This window comes from Euwallacea fornicatus, chromosome 14, assembly GCF_040115645.1.
Source record: "Euwallacea fornicatus isolate EFF26 chromosome 14, ASM4011564v1, whole genome shotgun sequence".
NCBI classification, from domain to species: Eukaryota; Metazoa; Arthropoda; class Insecta; order Coleoptera; family Curculionidae; genus Euwallacea; species Euwallacea fornicatus.
Window position 1 is genome coordinate 1,712,087 of NC_089554.1, and position 14,637 is coordinate 1,726,723.

General features: G+C 32.2%; 3 protein-coding genes across 5 annotated transcripts in view; all 3 read left to right on the forward strand.

The window, feature by feature from the left end:
• The first annotated feature begins 290 nt into the window (after window positions 1-290).
• Window positions 291-5,784, forward strand: LOC136343456 (solute carrier family 2, facilitated glucose transporter member 5-like). Of its 3 annotated transcripts, XM_066290190.1 has the most exons (10): window positions 601-797; window positions 1,615-1,715; window positions 1,859-2,015; window positions 3,015-3,134; window positions 3,579-3,864; window positions 3,917-4,195; window positions 4,251-4,447; window positions 4,498-4,710; window positions 4,761-5,032; window positions 5,085-5,784. In XM_066290190.1, the coding sequence occupies exons 3-10, from the start codon at window positions 1,926-1,928 to the stop codon at window positions 5,233-5,235; spliced, it is 1,608 nt and encodes a 535-aa protein (XP_066146287.1). In that variant the 5' UTR covers window positions 601-797; window positions 1,615-1,715; window positions 1,859-1,925; the 3' UTR covers window positions 5,236-5,784. The 3 variants fall into 3 exon arrangements, with proteins under 3 accessions (XP_066146288.1, XP_066146287.1, XP_066146286.1); XM_066290191.1 differs by lacking the exons at window positions 1,615-1,715; window positions 1,859-2,015 and adding an exon at window positions 291-546; XM_066290189.1 differs by having other exon boundaries at window positions 1,615-2,015.
• A 5,185-nt stretch (window positions 5,785-10,969) lies between these two features.
• RpS21 (ribosomal protein S21) lies at window positions 10,970-12,215 on the forward strand. The gene is made up of 4 exons (XM_066289878.1): window positions 10,970-11,108; window positions 11,174-11,233; window positions 11,349-11,540; window positions 12,132-12,215. The coding sequence occupies exons 2-4, from the start codon at window positions 11,184-11,186 to the stop codon at window positions 12,139-12,141; spliced, it is 252 nt and encodes an 83-aa protein (XP_066145975.1). The 5' UTR covers window positions 10,970-11,108; window positions 11,174-11,183; the 3' UTR covers window positions 12,142-12,215.
• A 799-nt stretch (window positions 12,216-13,014) lies between these two features.
• The window catches only part of LOC136343252 (phosphatase and actin regulator 2-like), a 51,635-nt gene continuing 50,012 nt past the window's right edge, over window positions 13,015-14,637 (forward strand). Inside the window, exon 1 of the mRNA XM_066289848.1 lies at window positions 13,015-13,271. Within this exon, the coding sequence (XP_066145945.1) occupies window positions 13,115-13,271 (157 nt within the window). The 5' untranslated portion in view covers window positions 13,015-13,114. The remainder of the gene's footprint in view (window positions 13,272-14,637) is intronic.

The window sequence follows — 14,637 nt, forward strand, 5'->3', positions numbered from 1 at the left end:
CTGAGCCATAGGCTGATAATAGAGAAATTTGCTAAATTCACACTTTACAATTGTCGAAATTTACGTTAGTTAATATTTGAGATTTAAAAATCTTCCCCACATACCTTATACGTTGGAAATTTCTGTGCTTTTTTTGGAATTCTCTTTAGCAGCAAGCAAATTACCTACATGTCAACACAACTCCTATTACTTGTCGTTTGTCACTACACTCATTGCTTTCAATAGTGCAAAATAAAAAAACACCCTATTCTCAACATCGTACTGTACTACATGCCACTACGTCACTATGACAGGCATATGTGACAGCTAAGACAGCAACTAGAGTAACAAAACTGAATAGTGATGGGAATAGTAGAAGGCAGATTTAGAATCTGTGTGTAGAAGTGTAGTGAGTTCGATAATCGACTGTGACAAATCATTTAATATTTATCAGCACGCTACAAACAGGAAGCACAATAAGAGTGGAGTACATACACAAAGATTACTATATAGTAATTAAGGACTACATAGACATACCCATCAATTGGTGATTTCATCTAATGACTTGTGAGTTGAAATTGTTTCCTGCTCATAATTCACTCTACGGAAAATATATTTTAGGGATGGAAGTAGCTACAAGTCTTTAGTCACAAGATTATGTACCAAAGCAGAAATTTGGTGCCCGCAAGATTCTTAGTTTTGATTGCCCATTTAGCAATATTTATTAATTTGTTATGGAACAGCGAGGTGAGTCTCAAGTTCTGTTCAGTGGAGAGGAGTCTCGAATTAGACCCCAGCAGTCGCCAACCCCATATCGAGTAAGTGGTAGAGAGTAAGCAAGGGTTGCTTTTTTTGGAAGTAAATTCTTTGCACTGATATTTATCAATGTAATTTAACATTTGTTACAAATAAAGTACACAAAGGGAATTTTAAGTTTCTTAAAGGATACCCTTTAGCTTGCCTGAGACTAAGTCTGTAATGAATAGGCCACAACTTCTGCAAATATTGGCTCTTTCAAGATGTGACCAATCATTGTGTTCTAAAGCTTATAATTTGGCATTATTGTTAAACAAGTGGCAGCTATGTGCTAGCCCAAATAGATTTAGTCATGTTCAATAAACAAAATGTTGGTAAACTAAAAGCTATAAAGAAAAAAAATTTTAATTTTGAAAATTCTTGCTTGAGCTGAGCTTGTGAATCTATATTTTATAACATAAATTTTGAGCTTAATTTTTAGTCTTAGGATATGCTACTAAAGTTATGTATCTTAATTCGATGACAATGCTATCTTGATATACTAAAATTTAGGTATTGAACTGAGTTTCAAAAACTGCATGAACTAATAAAAAATTGTGTCGTTAGTTCTTTTGGCATTTCCCAACAAGTAATTAGAACTACAGATTATTTAGTGTTGAGTTTCAAAGCAGATTGCAATTGCAAGTTGTGATTGTAAAATTGTGTGTTGTGTCACAATTCAAAATTCAAACACAGCTATTTGGATTTATAGCAGCAAAAAATATGTTAAAGTTCAAGTAAATAACAGGCCACAATTTGCAATAAACCACCAAGGCATTAAAGCAAATAATCAGATAAAATGGATTAGTGAGTTTAAAGTCATCACAATTTTTTTTTCAGGGTCAAGATAGGGATAAGCGTGGCAGTGGGACTAATCTTCCTTGAGTTAATTGGTTTCATTTTGGGCTTTACAATGTTTAACACTACATCCGCATTACTATGTATCCTTTTCCCATCCTTGTGCATGTGTTAAATATTTTTTGTTATTTTTTATTGCATGTGTGGTGCTTGGGATCATATCGACCAAATTGAATATTGCGTCGTTTTTGGTTTGTGTTGGTCATTCTTCTTAACAAATATATAGCTATTTTTGCCCATGCGATAGCTTGCCTGACCTCGACCCTTTTTATTTTGGAACGGTGGCAATGTGAATGGTTTTGGTGGATATTTACATTCGGATCTCTATTGCCTATCATCTACGATGTGCCTTTGATACTATTTTTATTGTTGAAAGAAAAGTGGTAAATTTAGATTGTCATATATATATAATATGTAAAGTGTTTGATATTTGAATGTTGTGTCTGTATCAGTATTTATAAGGGCTTAATTATTAATGTTCTGTCAACTTTAACTGCAGGTATTGTTCATAGAAACATTTAAGTAGCGTCTAGCTATTGGTAAAGTTTTTGGTTTCCATGGAAACTAGCTTGAGGTTAAAGTTAATATTATATTAGTAAATTGGCCCTTATCGCTCGATGCTATGGCTAAATATGTTTAATGTTAAGGTCACCAGCACATTAATAATTGGGCTCTAAAGTGCTCACACTGATCTAGAAATTTTTTTCCGATGGAATTACACAATGTAGTATAAAAATAAATAAAGTGATATAGAAATGTTAATATTTTATTTATGAAAACACTGTGTGTTTATTTAATTTTGTTCAGTTGTGCTGATTTAAGTGATTAAGGTCATTAAATAGTATATTTTGTTCTAGTTTTCGAAATATTCACATTTGAAATATGTATTTTTTTTAATTTCCCAAGGCTGTAATTATAAAACCGAATAAGTTAGTGTAAAATGGTTTTTACATTCCTATCTTAATCTTCAAAACTTAAAAAAAAACGTCATGTGGGTTATGAAAAATTAAGACAGGAATGTGAAAACTGCATTTTCTAACTTAATCCTTGCCGAAGTTACGACTTTTGAAATTATAAAAACTATCATATCCCAAACGTCAATATTTCCAAAACAATTTAAATTCAGAATAGCATGTGCTATATGAAATATTATTAGAAGTTTGAGGGAAACTAAAAATTTACTAGTAGGTGTTTCTTTGTCATAGAAGAGGCAACACTGCCATTTTCCATATATTTTAGTACGATTTCTACGACCAGCTTTCTAGGTGATCTCTCAACGGTTCTCGAAAAATGTTTTATGTTCCATTGAGTATAGGTCACCCTGTACAGATACAATAAAGATCTTGAGTCAGCTTTTAATCATACCGAACCTTTTTTTTAAGGATATATCGGTCGAGCAGCCAGGATGGACCAAAATTCTCGTTTTAGCTGGCATTATAACTGTTTTAGGATCTTCGTCTCCCGTAGGATATAACATTGGAGTTATTAATACACCAGGATGGGTTAGTATTTTTTTATATGGTGACCTGTGTGAATGTGGTCGGATGCGTGAACTTAGAAAGAAAATACTCCTAATTTCTGACACGCTGCGATTTCATTTTTGGCTGACGATAGTGTCAAATATCACTCGTAAAAGTAATACCCAGCTTATTAAAGTAGGCATAGAGTGTAGACTACATTATTTCTGTGCTTAATATTTTTAGTATTTACATCTGTAAGTTAAGGTTGAAATGATAAACTCTAGTTCTAGCTTGGCAGACAGGACAGAATACCAAAAACTCAATTTTTTTTTGGTGTGATATTTGTTCCAGCACAATCCAATGTCGTTAGTTCAGATTAGCACATATGCCCGTTTTGATTATATATCGTTCGGACACCTTCATCCAGATTACCATAGTTACCAAATAATTTGCCCCGGAGAATGATTGTTTTACGTCACTTTGCAGGTTATTAAACAATTTTGCAACGAGAGTGTAACCTCAAGATTTAACATTGCTTTGACCAGTAGCCAATTAGACATTTTATGGTCGTCTATAGTTTCGGTCTTTCTTATTGGTGGTAGCGTTGGGTCTCTGACGGGTTCCCTCTTAGCAGACAAAATTGGCAGGAGAGGAAGTCTGGCCATCTCTTCAGTATTAGGTGTCATTGCAGGAATTATGTTCGGTGCTTCGAAAGGGGCTAACTCCATAGAAATGTTGTTTGTAGGTCGAATTTTCGGTGGCCTTTCTGCAGGTTTGTAACAAATTATGAAAAAGAGCTGTTTGGTAATTGAACAATATTTTAGGTCTAATAACAACGATAATGCCCATGTACTTAATGGAATTGGCTCCTCCGAGACTCAAAGGGGCAGTGGGCGCCCTGTGTCCATTGGGAGTGACCGTAGGAATCCTATTTGGTCAAATCTTATCCGTTTATCGAATTTTAGGCAACGAAACCTATTGGCCGTATTGCTTAGCTATATCGGCCGTGTTCCAAGCAATTTGTGCCTTAATAATACCAGTGCTTCCAGAGAGTCCAAAGTATTTGTTTGTGATTAAGAAGAATCCTCCTTTGGCTTTAAAGCGTAGGCCACTTTACTTTTATATATTCCTTGCCGAAACTAATTGCTAACCTTATAGAATTAAAGCGAATTAGAAACGCTAATGAAGAATCTCTTTCCGACGAAATCGAAATATTACGTTTGGAGGATCAAGAGAATATTAAACAAGGAGATACATGGAACATCAGGAAAGTTCTGAAAAGTAAGGCGCTTATGTTGCCCTTGCTTTTGGTGTGTGCGTTGCAGGCCGGACAACAGCTCAGTGGAGTCAATGCGGTAAGTATAATTTTCCGAGAACCTCCAGGCACCATAGTAATGATATATAGGTATTTTATTATTCTTCGGTGATATTCAAACGCGCTGGCCTCTCTACAGCCAGCAGCGAAATGGCGACCATAGGTGCCGGCTGTTGCAACATATTCATGGCAATGTTAGCGGTCCAAACCATGTTATGGTTCAAGAGACGAACTATTCTCCTCATTAGTTTAGTCTTGACCACGCTGTGTCTTATTATATTAGGCCTTTCTATTGGTTTTATTGTAAGTAAAGTGAATAATCCGAGAAATCTAACTACATAGAATTTTTTTAGGATTCTTTTCAATGGATGCCATATTTATGTATCGTAGGGGTCTTAGGTTACGTTCTGTGCTACGGCCTAGGATTGGGGCCGATTCCGTACTTCATAGGTTCTGAGTTATTTGAAGTTGGTCCTAGGTCCAGTGCCATGGCTTTGGGTAGTATGGCGAACTGGACTGGGAATTTCATTGTTGGTCTTACTTTTCCAACTATGGATACTTATTTGGGAGCCACTTCTTTCTTAATTTTTGCAGCAATTGCTGTGGGATTATTCATATTTGCGAAGTAAGTTTTTCGAGAGTTTGGGACGTATGCCATTATTCTATGTGGCTTTCAGGGTTTACCTTCCCGAGACGAAAGGCAAAGATGCTTGTGAGGTTTATCATTTGGTTGAACATGGATTTAAGTCGAGGCCTTTAAATACACGTGTTACTGTTCTTGAAAATGGCGGGGAATTAAGCAATTTGACTGAAAAATCATATTTGTGATATAACTTTTATCAACAATTAATGTACAACTTTTGACAAGGTTTAGGTTGTTTTTTTTAGCAAATGAGATATATGACAATAAAATTAAAATGCAATTCTCTGTTGTGGATTCTTCAATTCACTATTTTATTATGTCACATAAACATGTGGTAACCGTTTTTAGTTTAAGATGACTGCTCGAAATTCTCCTTTTACTCTTTATTTATGTTGAAGCAAATTTTTGTTTTTCTGACTATAAAATATTCAAATTTTTGAAATATAGGAAAAACTAAACGTATATATGTAAATCAATAAGTGTCACTGCCCATCGCATATTTTAAGAATAAATCGTTTCACATTTTAGTAGACTGTTTATTTGAGTAGTTGGCCAGTGGCAGGCACTAGCAATCTATAATTAAAACTATGTTTATAATCGATATATTTTAAAAGCAAAATGTTTTTATTTATACTGAGTGACCATTGAGCAAAAAAAGAACCTCATCGGTGCTGATTTATTTTTTACTTTACTTTGTTTTTATTGTAATAATTAAATAGTAATTTTCTCTTGGAGTTTTCAATCAATTCCAAATAATGGACGATTAACCTGAACTTATTATTTATAAACAGTAAATAAATAATTATGTCCTATTTCATTGAGAGACGGAAAACATGTTTTTTGAGAAGGAGACATGGGTGGGATGCTAAAAAATTAGTAATTATTGTTAAATTGGTAATTATTGATTTAGCAAGGGAAGTTCCAAATTTCCACTATAAGAGTTTTACAGTTAAATTTGCTGTGCAGGAAGTAAAGTAAAATTTCTTAATTAAGAATCAACCCTTTGGTAAAAAGTAAGATTTTAATACTAAACAATACTTTTTACTTTATATTAGGAATTTATAAAAGGGAAATTATAGTGAAGCTCAAAAATATCCGGACGGTATGTACAATAAAATAATTGATTTTAAAAAAATTTATTTCTTAGATATTTGTTATACCTTTTTTGCTTGCGTGAATATAAATATCGCAGAGTAGAGTTTGAAATAATATCCACTATGGATCAGGTGCCAAATGAAAATTAATGTTAGTTTCGATAAAAGGCAATTAATAATATGGCATTACGTAAAAAATTGTAGAAATTCTCCAATTAAGTAAGACCACATATGAGAGGTCGTCCAACCGCACAAAATAGAAGATAGAATGCTTTCGAAAAAAACAAATAGATCGACCAAAATTATTAAATGAAAGAACGACTGTTTTGTAATGAGAAACGTTAAGCAGACACCGAAAGTTAGTGCTTCAAAGATGAAAACCTTATTACAAAATCAATTTAATAAAATAGTTCATACTGAAATCATTCAGCGGTGTTTTAGAAGCCATAGATATCATTACAGATTATTCAGGAAAAAGTCATAGCTTAATAGTAAAAATGGAAAAGTACCATGAAATTTTGCTAAAGAATTAATTTTCAAGCCAAATAATTACTGGAATGATATAGTTTTCTATGACGAGTCAAAACTTAATATTTTTGACTGAGACAAACATCAAAAGATGTGCAGAAAAGTAAATGATAAATTACAAAAACAATATCTTCACCCAAATGTAAAACATGGAGCAGGTTCAGTTTCAATTTTATCAATAAGAGTCGGTGAATTACTTTTTATCCAAGGTATTATGGGTAAAAATATGTAGTTAAATATTCTAGGACAATATACAGGGGGTCTATTTAAAACAGTCCACCTGAAATAACTTGACAGAATTTTTTTTCATCGCAAAACCTCAAGACACATCAATTTTACTTTTGAGGGGGACATTTTTTGATCATAAGTTCGTAAGTGTTGAGTCACTTACCTAAACGGGGTGGCTACCTTTTCTAGAATTTCAAACGATACGGGGGGGTCAAGTGGCACATCAAATCAAAGGTATTTCAATTCGCTATACAAACATGTTAAATTTTTTTGCTCCGCGTTTAATATTGTAAAAAACTGTGTTAGAACATCGGTGAAATAAATCGAAATAAATTAATTTTTAAATAATGTTTTATTTAATTAAGTGTTTAAATTGCCACCCATTTACTTCCATGCAATAATAAAGTTTTTGTTCAACCTCTTCCCGAACATTTCGTGGCATTTTCGAAATTATTTCGTCACATGCTATCAAATATTCAGTGGTGAAAATCTTCTAAAGAGGTAAACTTCGTTTTATCAACAATAGTTTTTAAATTACCCCATAAGAAAAAATCTAATGGTGTTAAATCCGGCGATCTTAGGAGTCATTCAATGAAACATCTTCTACCAATTCAGTGTTTAGGAAACTGTGGATGCAAAAAGTTACGTACAGGAACTGCATAGTATGAAGGAGTCTCATCCTGTTGAAACAATATATTATTATAAAGTATCTGATCGTCGTTTTCAAGGATATCCAAAATGTGAGAATAAATAAAGTCTTAAAACAAATTGAGGTAAGATTAATCCGACAGATTATCAGGTAAAAAAAGGTACAACAATACGATTCTCCTAAAATCCCAGCCCATACATTCAATTTTTTTTTTAATGTTATGAATGCTTTACTCTCATAATTCTATTATTTATATCACTTCATTATCTGCAATTATGGCTGTTGATGAAACTATTCAGGAAGAATGTGTGAAAGCATGTAGAATATAAACAATTGGGATTGATTAAAATGCTTTCATTCATCTCACAAAATTACATACGGCGATGTGGATCATCTTCACTGACTTTATGAATGAGATGTCCTAAAAGGGTGGAAATTATGCTTTTTCAAGATCTTCTGAATATTATTACATGGAATACCTGATGTTTTTGGGTGCTTGAAATAGACTTTTCTTGTTTTCCATAGTCTAATTTAATATGTCCCAAAATTACAATCTGTGCAGCCTCATTGGTAACGGTGTGTCGCCTTTCATGTTTTTTTGTTAGCAATCCAGTCTCCATGAATTTAGATATTAAATTTGTCACGTAGAGATTGCTCTGATTTTTACCGGGACGCCCGCCATTAATATTTCTTGCAGTTTCTCAGGTTATTTGTATATTTTAGTATATATTATTTTTGAAATAGATGGTGACAATTTCAATCTTCTCTGCAATGGTTTAAACCACGATGTATTGAATCATCGGATGAATCGACAAATTTCGCGGTACAATTCTGATAAGCGTAAAATTGGAACAAAAGGACTTGTTCAATGCTAACAAAACGTATCACCTTATCTTAGAGATTCAATGATAGACATAATTTTTTTCTAGTAGTGGTGAATTTATTATTATTAAGTTTATGTAATTTTCTGCAAGTTATTTCATCAATGTATTAAAACAGTTTTTTTACAATATTTAAAGACGATGTAAAAACATTTCAGCATTATTGTAAAAAGAATTGAAATAGCCTTGATTTGATATGTCACTTGATCCCACGCGCCCTTTAAGATTCTTGAAGGGGTTGCCACCCTATTTAAGGGGATGACTACATCTACAAATTTATGTTTTAAAAATGTTCCCTTTAAAAGTAAAATTGATACGTCTCGGGGTTTTCTGAAGAAAAAAAAATTCTAATCGAGGTATTTCAGATGAACTATTTTAAATGAGCCACCCTGTATAGGGGAAAGTACGAAAAAACATAGACATATTAAATTCGTTTACACTATACCAAGAGAGTAAACGAAAATGTAACGCTTGTATTGCTTGCGAATGACTCTTGCACAATTGTCTTAACGTCCGTAAAACTCCTCAATTTCCGGATTTCCATGCAATAGAAAATATATGGCATTATTTGGAACAAGTTAGGAACATGAAATAACATCGAAAACAGTATTGAAAACCAAGTTACATGAAAAATAAAATAAAATTAATTTAAATTATTTAAGAAAAATTGTATCTTACATTTTACTTTATATTAATTATACAAGTATTACCAGTTAACGTGGAAACATAGGAATTGCGCAAGTGGGAGAAGGATTGTAGAAGGTTTAATATGTTTCCAACAAAGATCAACGAAATGTGTCGCGGCACTAGCGGTAGAAGTGGACGGGGCAGTCCTGGCGTCTCCATTTCGATGTTTAGATTTCGATGCCTTCACGGCGAGGGAAATTTTTAAAACTATCAGAGTATAATGCAGCCATATACAGGGTGTCTGTAAAAGGTCTGTACAAAATCCTTTCCACATATTCTTGGGGTGAGAATAAGATGATTTAATCTAATTTGTTTAATCCAAAAGTGGACAGTTTTCAAAATACAGGGTATCAAAATTAAGATTAAAAAATCGAAAAAAATTAATTACATCGTTAATAATACTGCAATCTACACAAAATGTCGTATCGGCCGGTTTTTAGGGGTGAGAAATCAGAATCCCTGAACATTTTCGATTCACAACATAGAGGGTTTTGTCAGCGCTCGAAAAAAACTCTTTAAACTTTTTTATCATCAGGTATAAAATTTATTTATGACTAAATTTATGTTTTCCTACATGTTTTAGGAAAAAAGATATCTTGGTAGAAGTCTCTACAAGTACTCTTTCGTGAAATATTTTATTTTTAAAGTTTGCCGTATCTCTAATGCAGTAACTATTCGCACAGTTGAATACCTCGTAAACTATTTGAATATGCAATTTTAACCAATAAATCGTGCACTTCATAAGTAATTGTATATTTTTTTAACTGTTCACTTTTATTAAATATTCGGAGTGATCTCCGTTAACATCCCTACAAAGATTAACTCGACGTAAAAAGTTAAAATGGGTCTTCTTGAGTTATTTGAAGTATTTTTTTGTTGATAAAATCGTGCTTGCTTGTATAAAGTAGGTACGTGCGGTAGTAGTATGTCGATATCTACGATAGTCAAAACGTGTCAACTTCGAACATTTAATAAAAGCGAACAGTTAAAAAAATATATAATTACATATGAAGTGCACGATTTACGAAGTTATATTGCTGCCTAAGTTACCCGATTTGAAAAATCAGGCTTCACGCTACTGACTTAAGTTTAATAAAAATAAATCAGAATGTTATAACACGTTTTTTAGATATATTGTATTTTTAGTTTCTTTTCTTTAGACGACTTATCTAGAATATCGAAGTATGTGATTGAGTATCGAGACCTTTTTTTATTCCCCCTCACATTTCAAGTGATTAAAGAATAATATAGGATTTCCGAAAACCCTGCTTCTTGGATTTGCATATAATTATTTGGTAGTATATTGTTTGAAAAAAGATTTAATTAGTTGTTGAGTAATCAGATGTCAGTTAGCGGGTATACAGGGTGTTCTATTTATTGGAAGTAAAGAAATGTTTTATATTTAACTTTCTAAAAATATTGTATATAATATATAAGCGTTGTCGCATTTATAAATACATCATTTGTACTGAAGAATTTTAAATGCAACTTAGGGACAAAATATTTTTGAAGACATCCACACATTATACACACTGTCAATGTTAAAAAGACATTCATCTTACTTTTTGCCTAAGATTTTTTTCCTAAAGCCGTGAATTAAAAATGTTTCACTAAAAAAACACATTTTTCTTACCCATTGTGTAGCAGTTTTTGTCACAGAATATAAAATATCATTTTTCGATACCTTGAGAATACAGCTTATTAAATGTGTTTCAAGTGTTCAAATATCTTTGTTATTTTCTAAGATATTTGTGTCTCGAAACTTCAGCAGTTATTAATTATGTTAAAAACATGGTGCTTTAACATTCTATTAGCAAGGTTGCCATATCTCAGGTTCAGATAGTAAATATTATTGCCTTGACTTTTCAGCTGTCAAGCGTTTCCTGTTTGCCACCATTGCTGTCAGCTTGCTGAAAATTCCCTTGTTTCTTTCTCTTGAATTTTCCCAACTTGAAGTTGGTTCAAATTGAATTATAGACGTGTATTTCTATGTTAGTATAATTTGTTACTAATGTACTCTATTGTACAATAAATTATTAAATATTTTTCTTTTCAGAAAACATAAAATGGAAAACGAAGCCGGCGATTTCGTTGACTTGTACTGCCCCAGAAAATGGTAGGCAATTCTAACCTAACGACACGTGTTTTTTGGTGTGATTGTTTGATTTTATATCATTATGGTTTTACTTAAAAGTTTCATGTTGGAAACTATGTGTGTATTTAATTTTTAGTTCAGCGTCAAACCGAATCATCCATGCAAAAGACCATGCATCCATTCAAATTAGTATTGCAGAAGTTGACCCAGCCACTGGGAGAATGACTGATACCTCAAAGAGCTATGCTTTATGCGGGGCCATTCGCAGAATGGGAGAATCAGATGACTGTATTGTTAGGCTGACGAAAAAAGATGGACTTATTGCCAAGTAAGAGCTTTATATTATGTCATTATTGTTACCAAGTATCTTAGGCATGCCTATGTCATTATTAAAATAATTCAAATGTGCTTTATTTGAAAACTGTCAAGTTCTATCTCTGGCCTATACAAAAAATTAGTTTATATGTTGGAATTTAGTTGGTTCACTATAATGTCTGAAATAGTTTACTTTGAAAATTTTATTTCATTCCTTAGTTAATTTTTATTTTTAACTGTCATTACAATCTGGTAACAGTCTAATTTACTTTTTTGTAATCCAGTGTAACTCTTTTGCCATTCATAGTATGCCTTCTAAACCAAATAAATAACCTCCCAAACTTCACAGACTTTAAAGACTTTAGGACAAACTGAGAAGCCAACTATATATGTTTCTAATAAATTAAATGATTCAGTTTCTTTACTATTTATTACATCTTACTGCTGTAGATCTATGAACCAAGATATAATGATTGTTTTAATTATGATTGTAATTTTTTAAAATAATATAAAATACTGTACAGACAAGTTAACCAATTGTCACTTTAAAGACCATTTAATTACTATAATTTAGACTTATTGACTTACTTTCTTTTTGTTGCAGAAACTTCTAACTGGGAACATAGATGGATAAGGTGAAATGTACGTTCAGATAAAATATATAATATATATCTGATTTTTCATTTAATGTTGTTTAAAAAAACAAGTTATTCACATCCATAGTCCTTTTCAATTTTTATTTAAACCAATATCGTTTAGATGATTAAAAAGATTAAAATAGACAGTTTGGGAAGTCACAATACCTTTAGTTTTTACGACATTTTAACGAAAATTGCGCATTGCATTTTTCCACGTGGCAAATTATCGCACTATTCTCTACTGTAAAAGAGACGAATTGTCTCATTTTAAATGTATTGCCAGGTTTCTTTTTTGTGTGATATCATTAAAAAATAATCGGCTAGTGCCAATATATTTGAGGGCTAAAACAAAAGACACATTTGCAGATATTTTTAAAATTGCGTTTTTATTTAATAGTATGTTATTCCTTTGTAATGCCCTTAAATTTGATTTTAAAAATTGCGAGGATTGGTAGAAAGGCCCTTGAATTTGAAACGTCCCTCAGAATGAGAAACTCTTGGCAACCTTACATAACTTGTAACATCTTTATGCTATATGTTTAAGAGTTTATATGTAACATTCCAGTAAATTAGGTCAGGTTTACAGGGCATAAAGCATGAATAACAATACATAGCATAATAAGAAGTTTATTACATCGGGCATAATCTGTTCCAAACGTAACAAATGATATAAAAAGATCATATTTTTTTTACCTTTCTATCTAATTCTTATGCTTTATGAGCTGTGTAAAGAGTTACGATAACGTAATTAGTACGTTCACGATTAAGTAAATGTACTAATTAATACATTTTATTGCAATTGCATTAAGGTTGTCTCTTACTATTGCCATTGTCATTCACCTTCAATCATTTTTTACTTTCAAGTTTTCGAACAACCTTGGTAAATCAAAGGGTAAAGGCCTTTGTCTAGTGCTGCCCCCTTGTGACGATCGACCTGTCAAAGCGGCGAATGTTTTCAAATAGGCACAAACATTGCGTTCAACTGTCGAAAATTGTGAAAATTATGTCTGAAAATAGTGATAATTGCGTGAAAAATAGTGAAAACGATTCGAGTGTGCTTCAAGCCGGCCAGATCTCGACATCACAGGAGACCAAGACTGAAAATGGTGAGTTTGTATGTACATAACCTAAGTCTCGGAGCCTGACAGATGTTTATTTGTTGCATTTTCTTTCCACTTGTTTTTGTTCACTATTTTGATTTTAATAAATGGCACAAAAAATTCTTCATAAAATATATATTTTGCTTTGAGTTTCATTACCATCTGGAATCTTCACAATTACCTATTTTCGCCGAAACTATGACTGGAAACAAGCAGAACAAGGGTAGGGATTCTTAAATTATGAGTCACTTTTGTACCTTTTAAACATTGTGATTCATTTACAAACTCAATTTAGTTCGTCATTTGCATAGTTTTAGAGCGCCATCAGAGGACAATATACTCATTTCAACCACAATTTCAATAATTATTAACTTTTCCCATCATACATATCAACAGGCTGTTCAAGTGCATATAGGGGTTGGTTCAAAAGTAGTTGTTAGTGAAATAGAAATGAACCAGTGTTATTTTTCGATTTTTACTCAAAAGAGCTTATTAAATATAAATCTAAAATTGTCAAGAATTTCTAAACAAATAAAAACAATACCAAGTATAATTGACACTGAAAATGTACTTTGTTTTCAGTTTTGATGCCAATTTTAATCGAGGATTACAAATATGAAGAATCTCCACAAAGCGTCCAAAATTTAATGCAATTTATTGAGGCCAATTCAACATATCCTTCAAGAGTTGATATTTTAGTGGGTTTAATTTTTCTTCTAATGGTAGAGACTGGATTTGTGCCAAGTGATAATGCCTATTCAGGTTTGCCATTTGAATTCAATTACAAAAGCATCATGGCCTTGAGCAAAAATCCCCCTCAACAAGTTTTGTCAAGTAATACATGTTATAAGCTAAGGCTGATTCAACCGAATTTACAGATGTTTGAAGTAAAACTGTTAATAATGATTGTCTCAGATGATTTAGTTGTAAACTGTTTTGTCAAAGGAATAGATTCGGGACATTACAGCATTCTTTTAGATCCTCTGAAATATTTCACATCTTCAAATACAAACATGAAAAAAGTAAAATTTCAACATTTAGATCAACTCTCTAGACTTTTTAAAGAAGAAATTGCATTTCCCGCTAAGCATTCTATCCTGAAGCAAAATGGTATAGCTTTGCCATGTCTCGAAGACTTACCTTCTGAAATCATTCTTATTATAATGAAGAAGCTTTCTTTAATAGACTTGTACACATTTGGGAAGGTTAATTATAAGTTTAGGGTTTTGTCTGAAGAGTTGTTTAAGAAATTTGGAAAGAAAATGCAATGAATAAATATAATATGTAAGTACATATATAGGAAGCAGAATTCCTAAGAGTTCTTTTATATTGTGGGATTACATAGATACTATTTGTCTTTGCCTTGATGTTT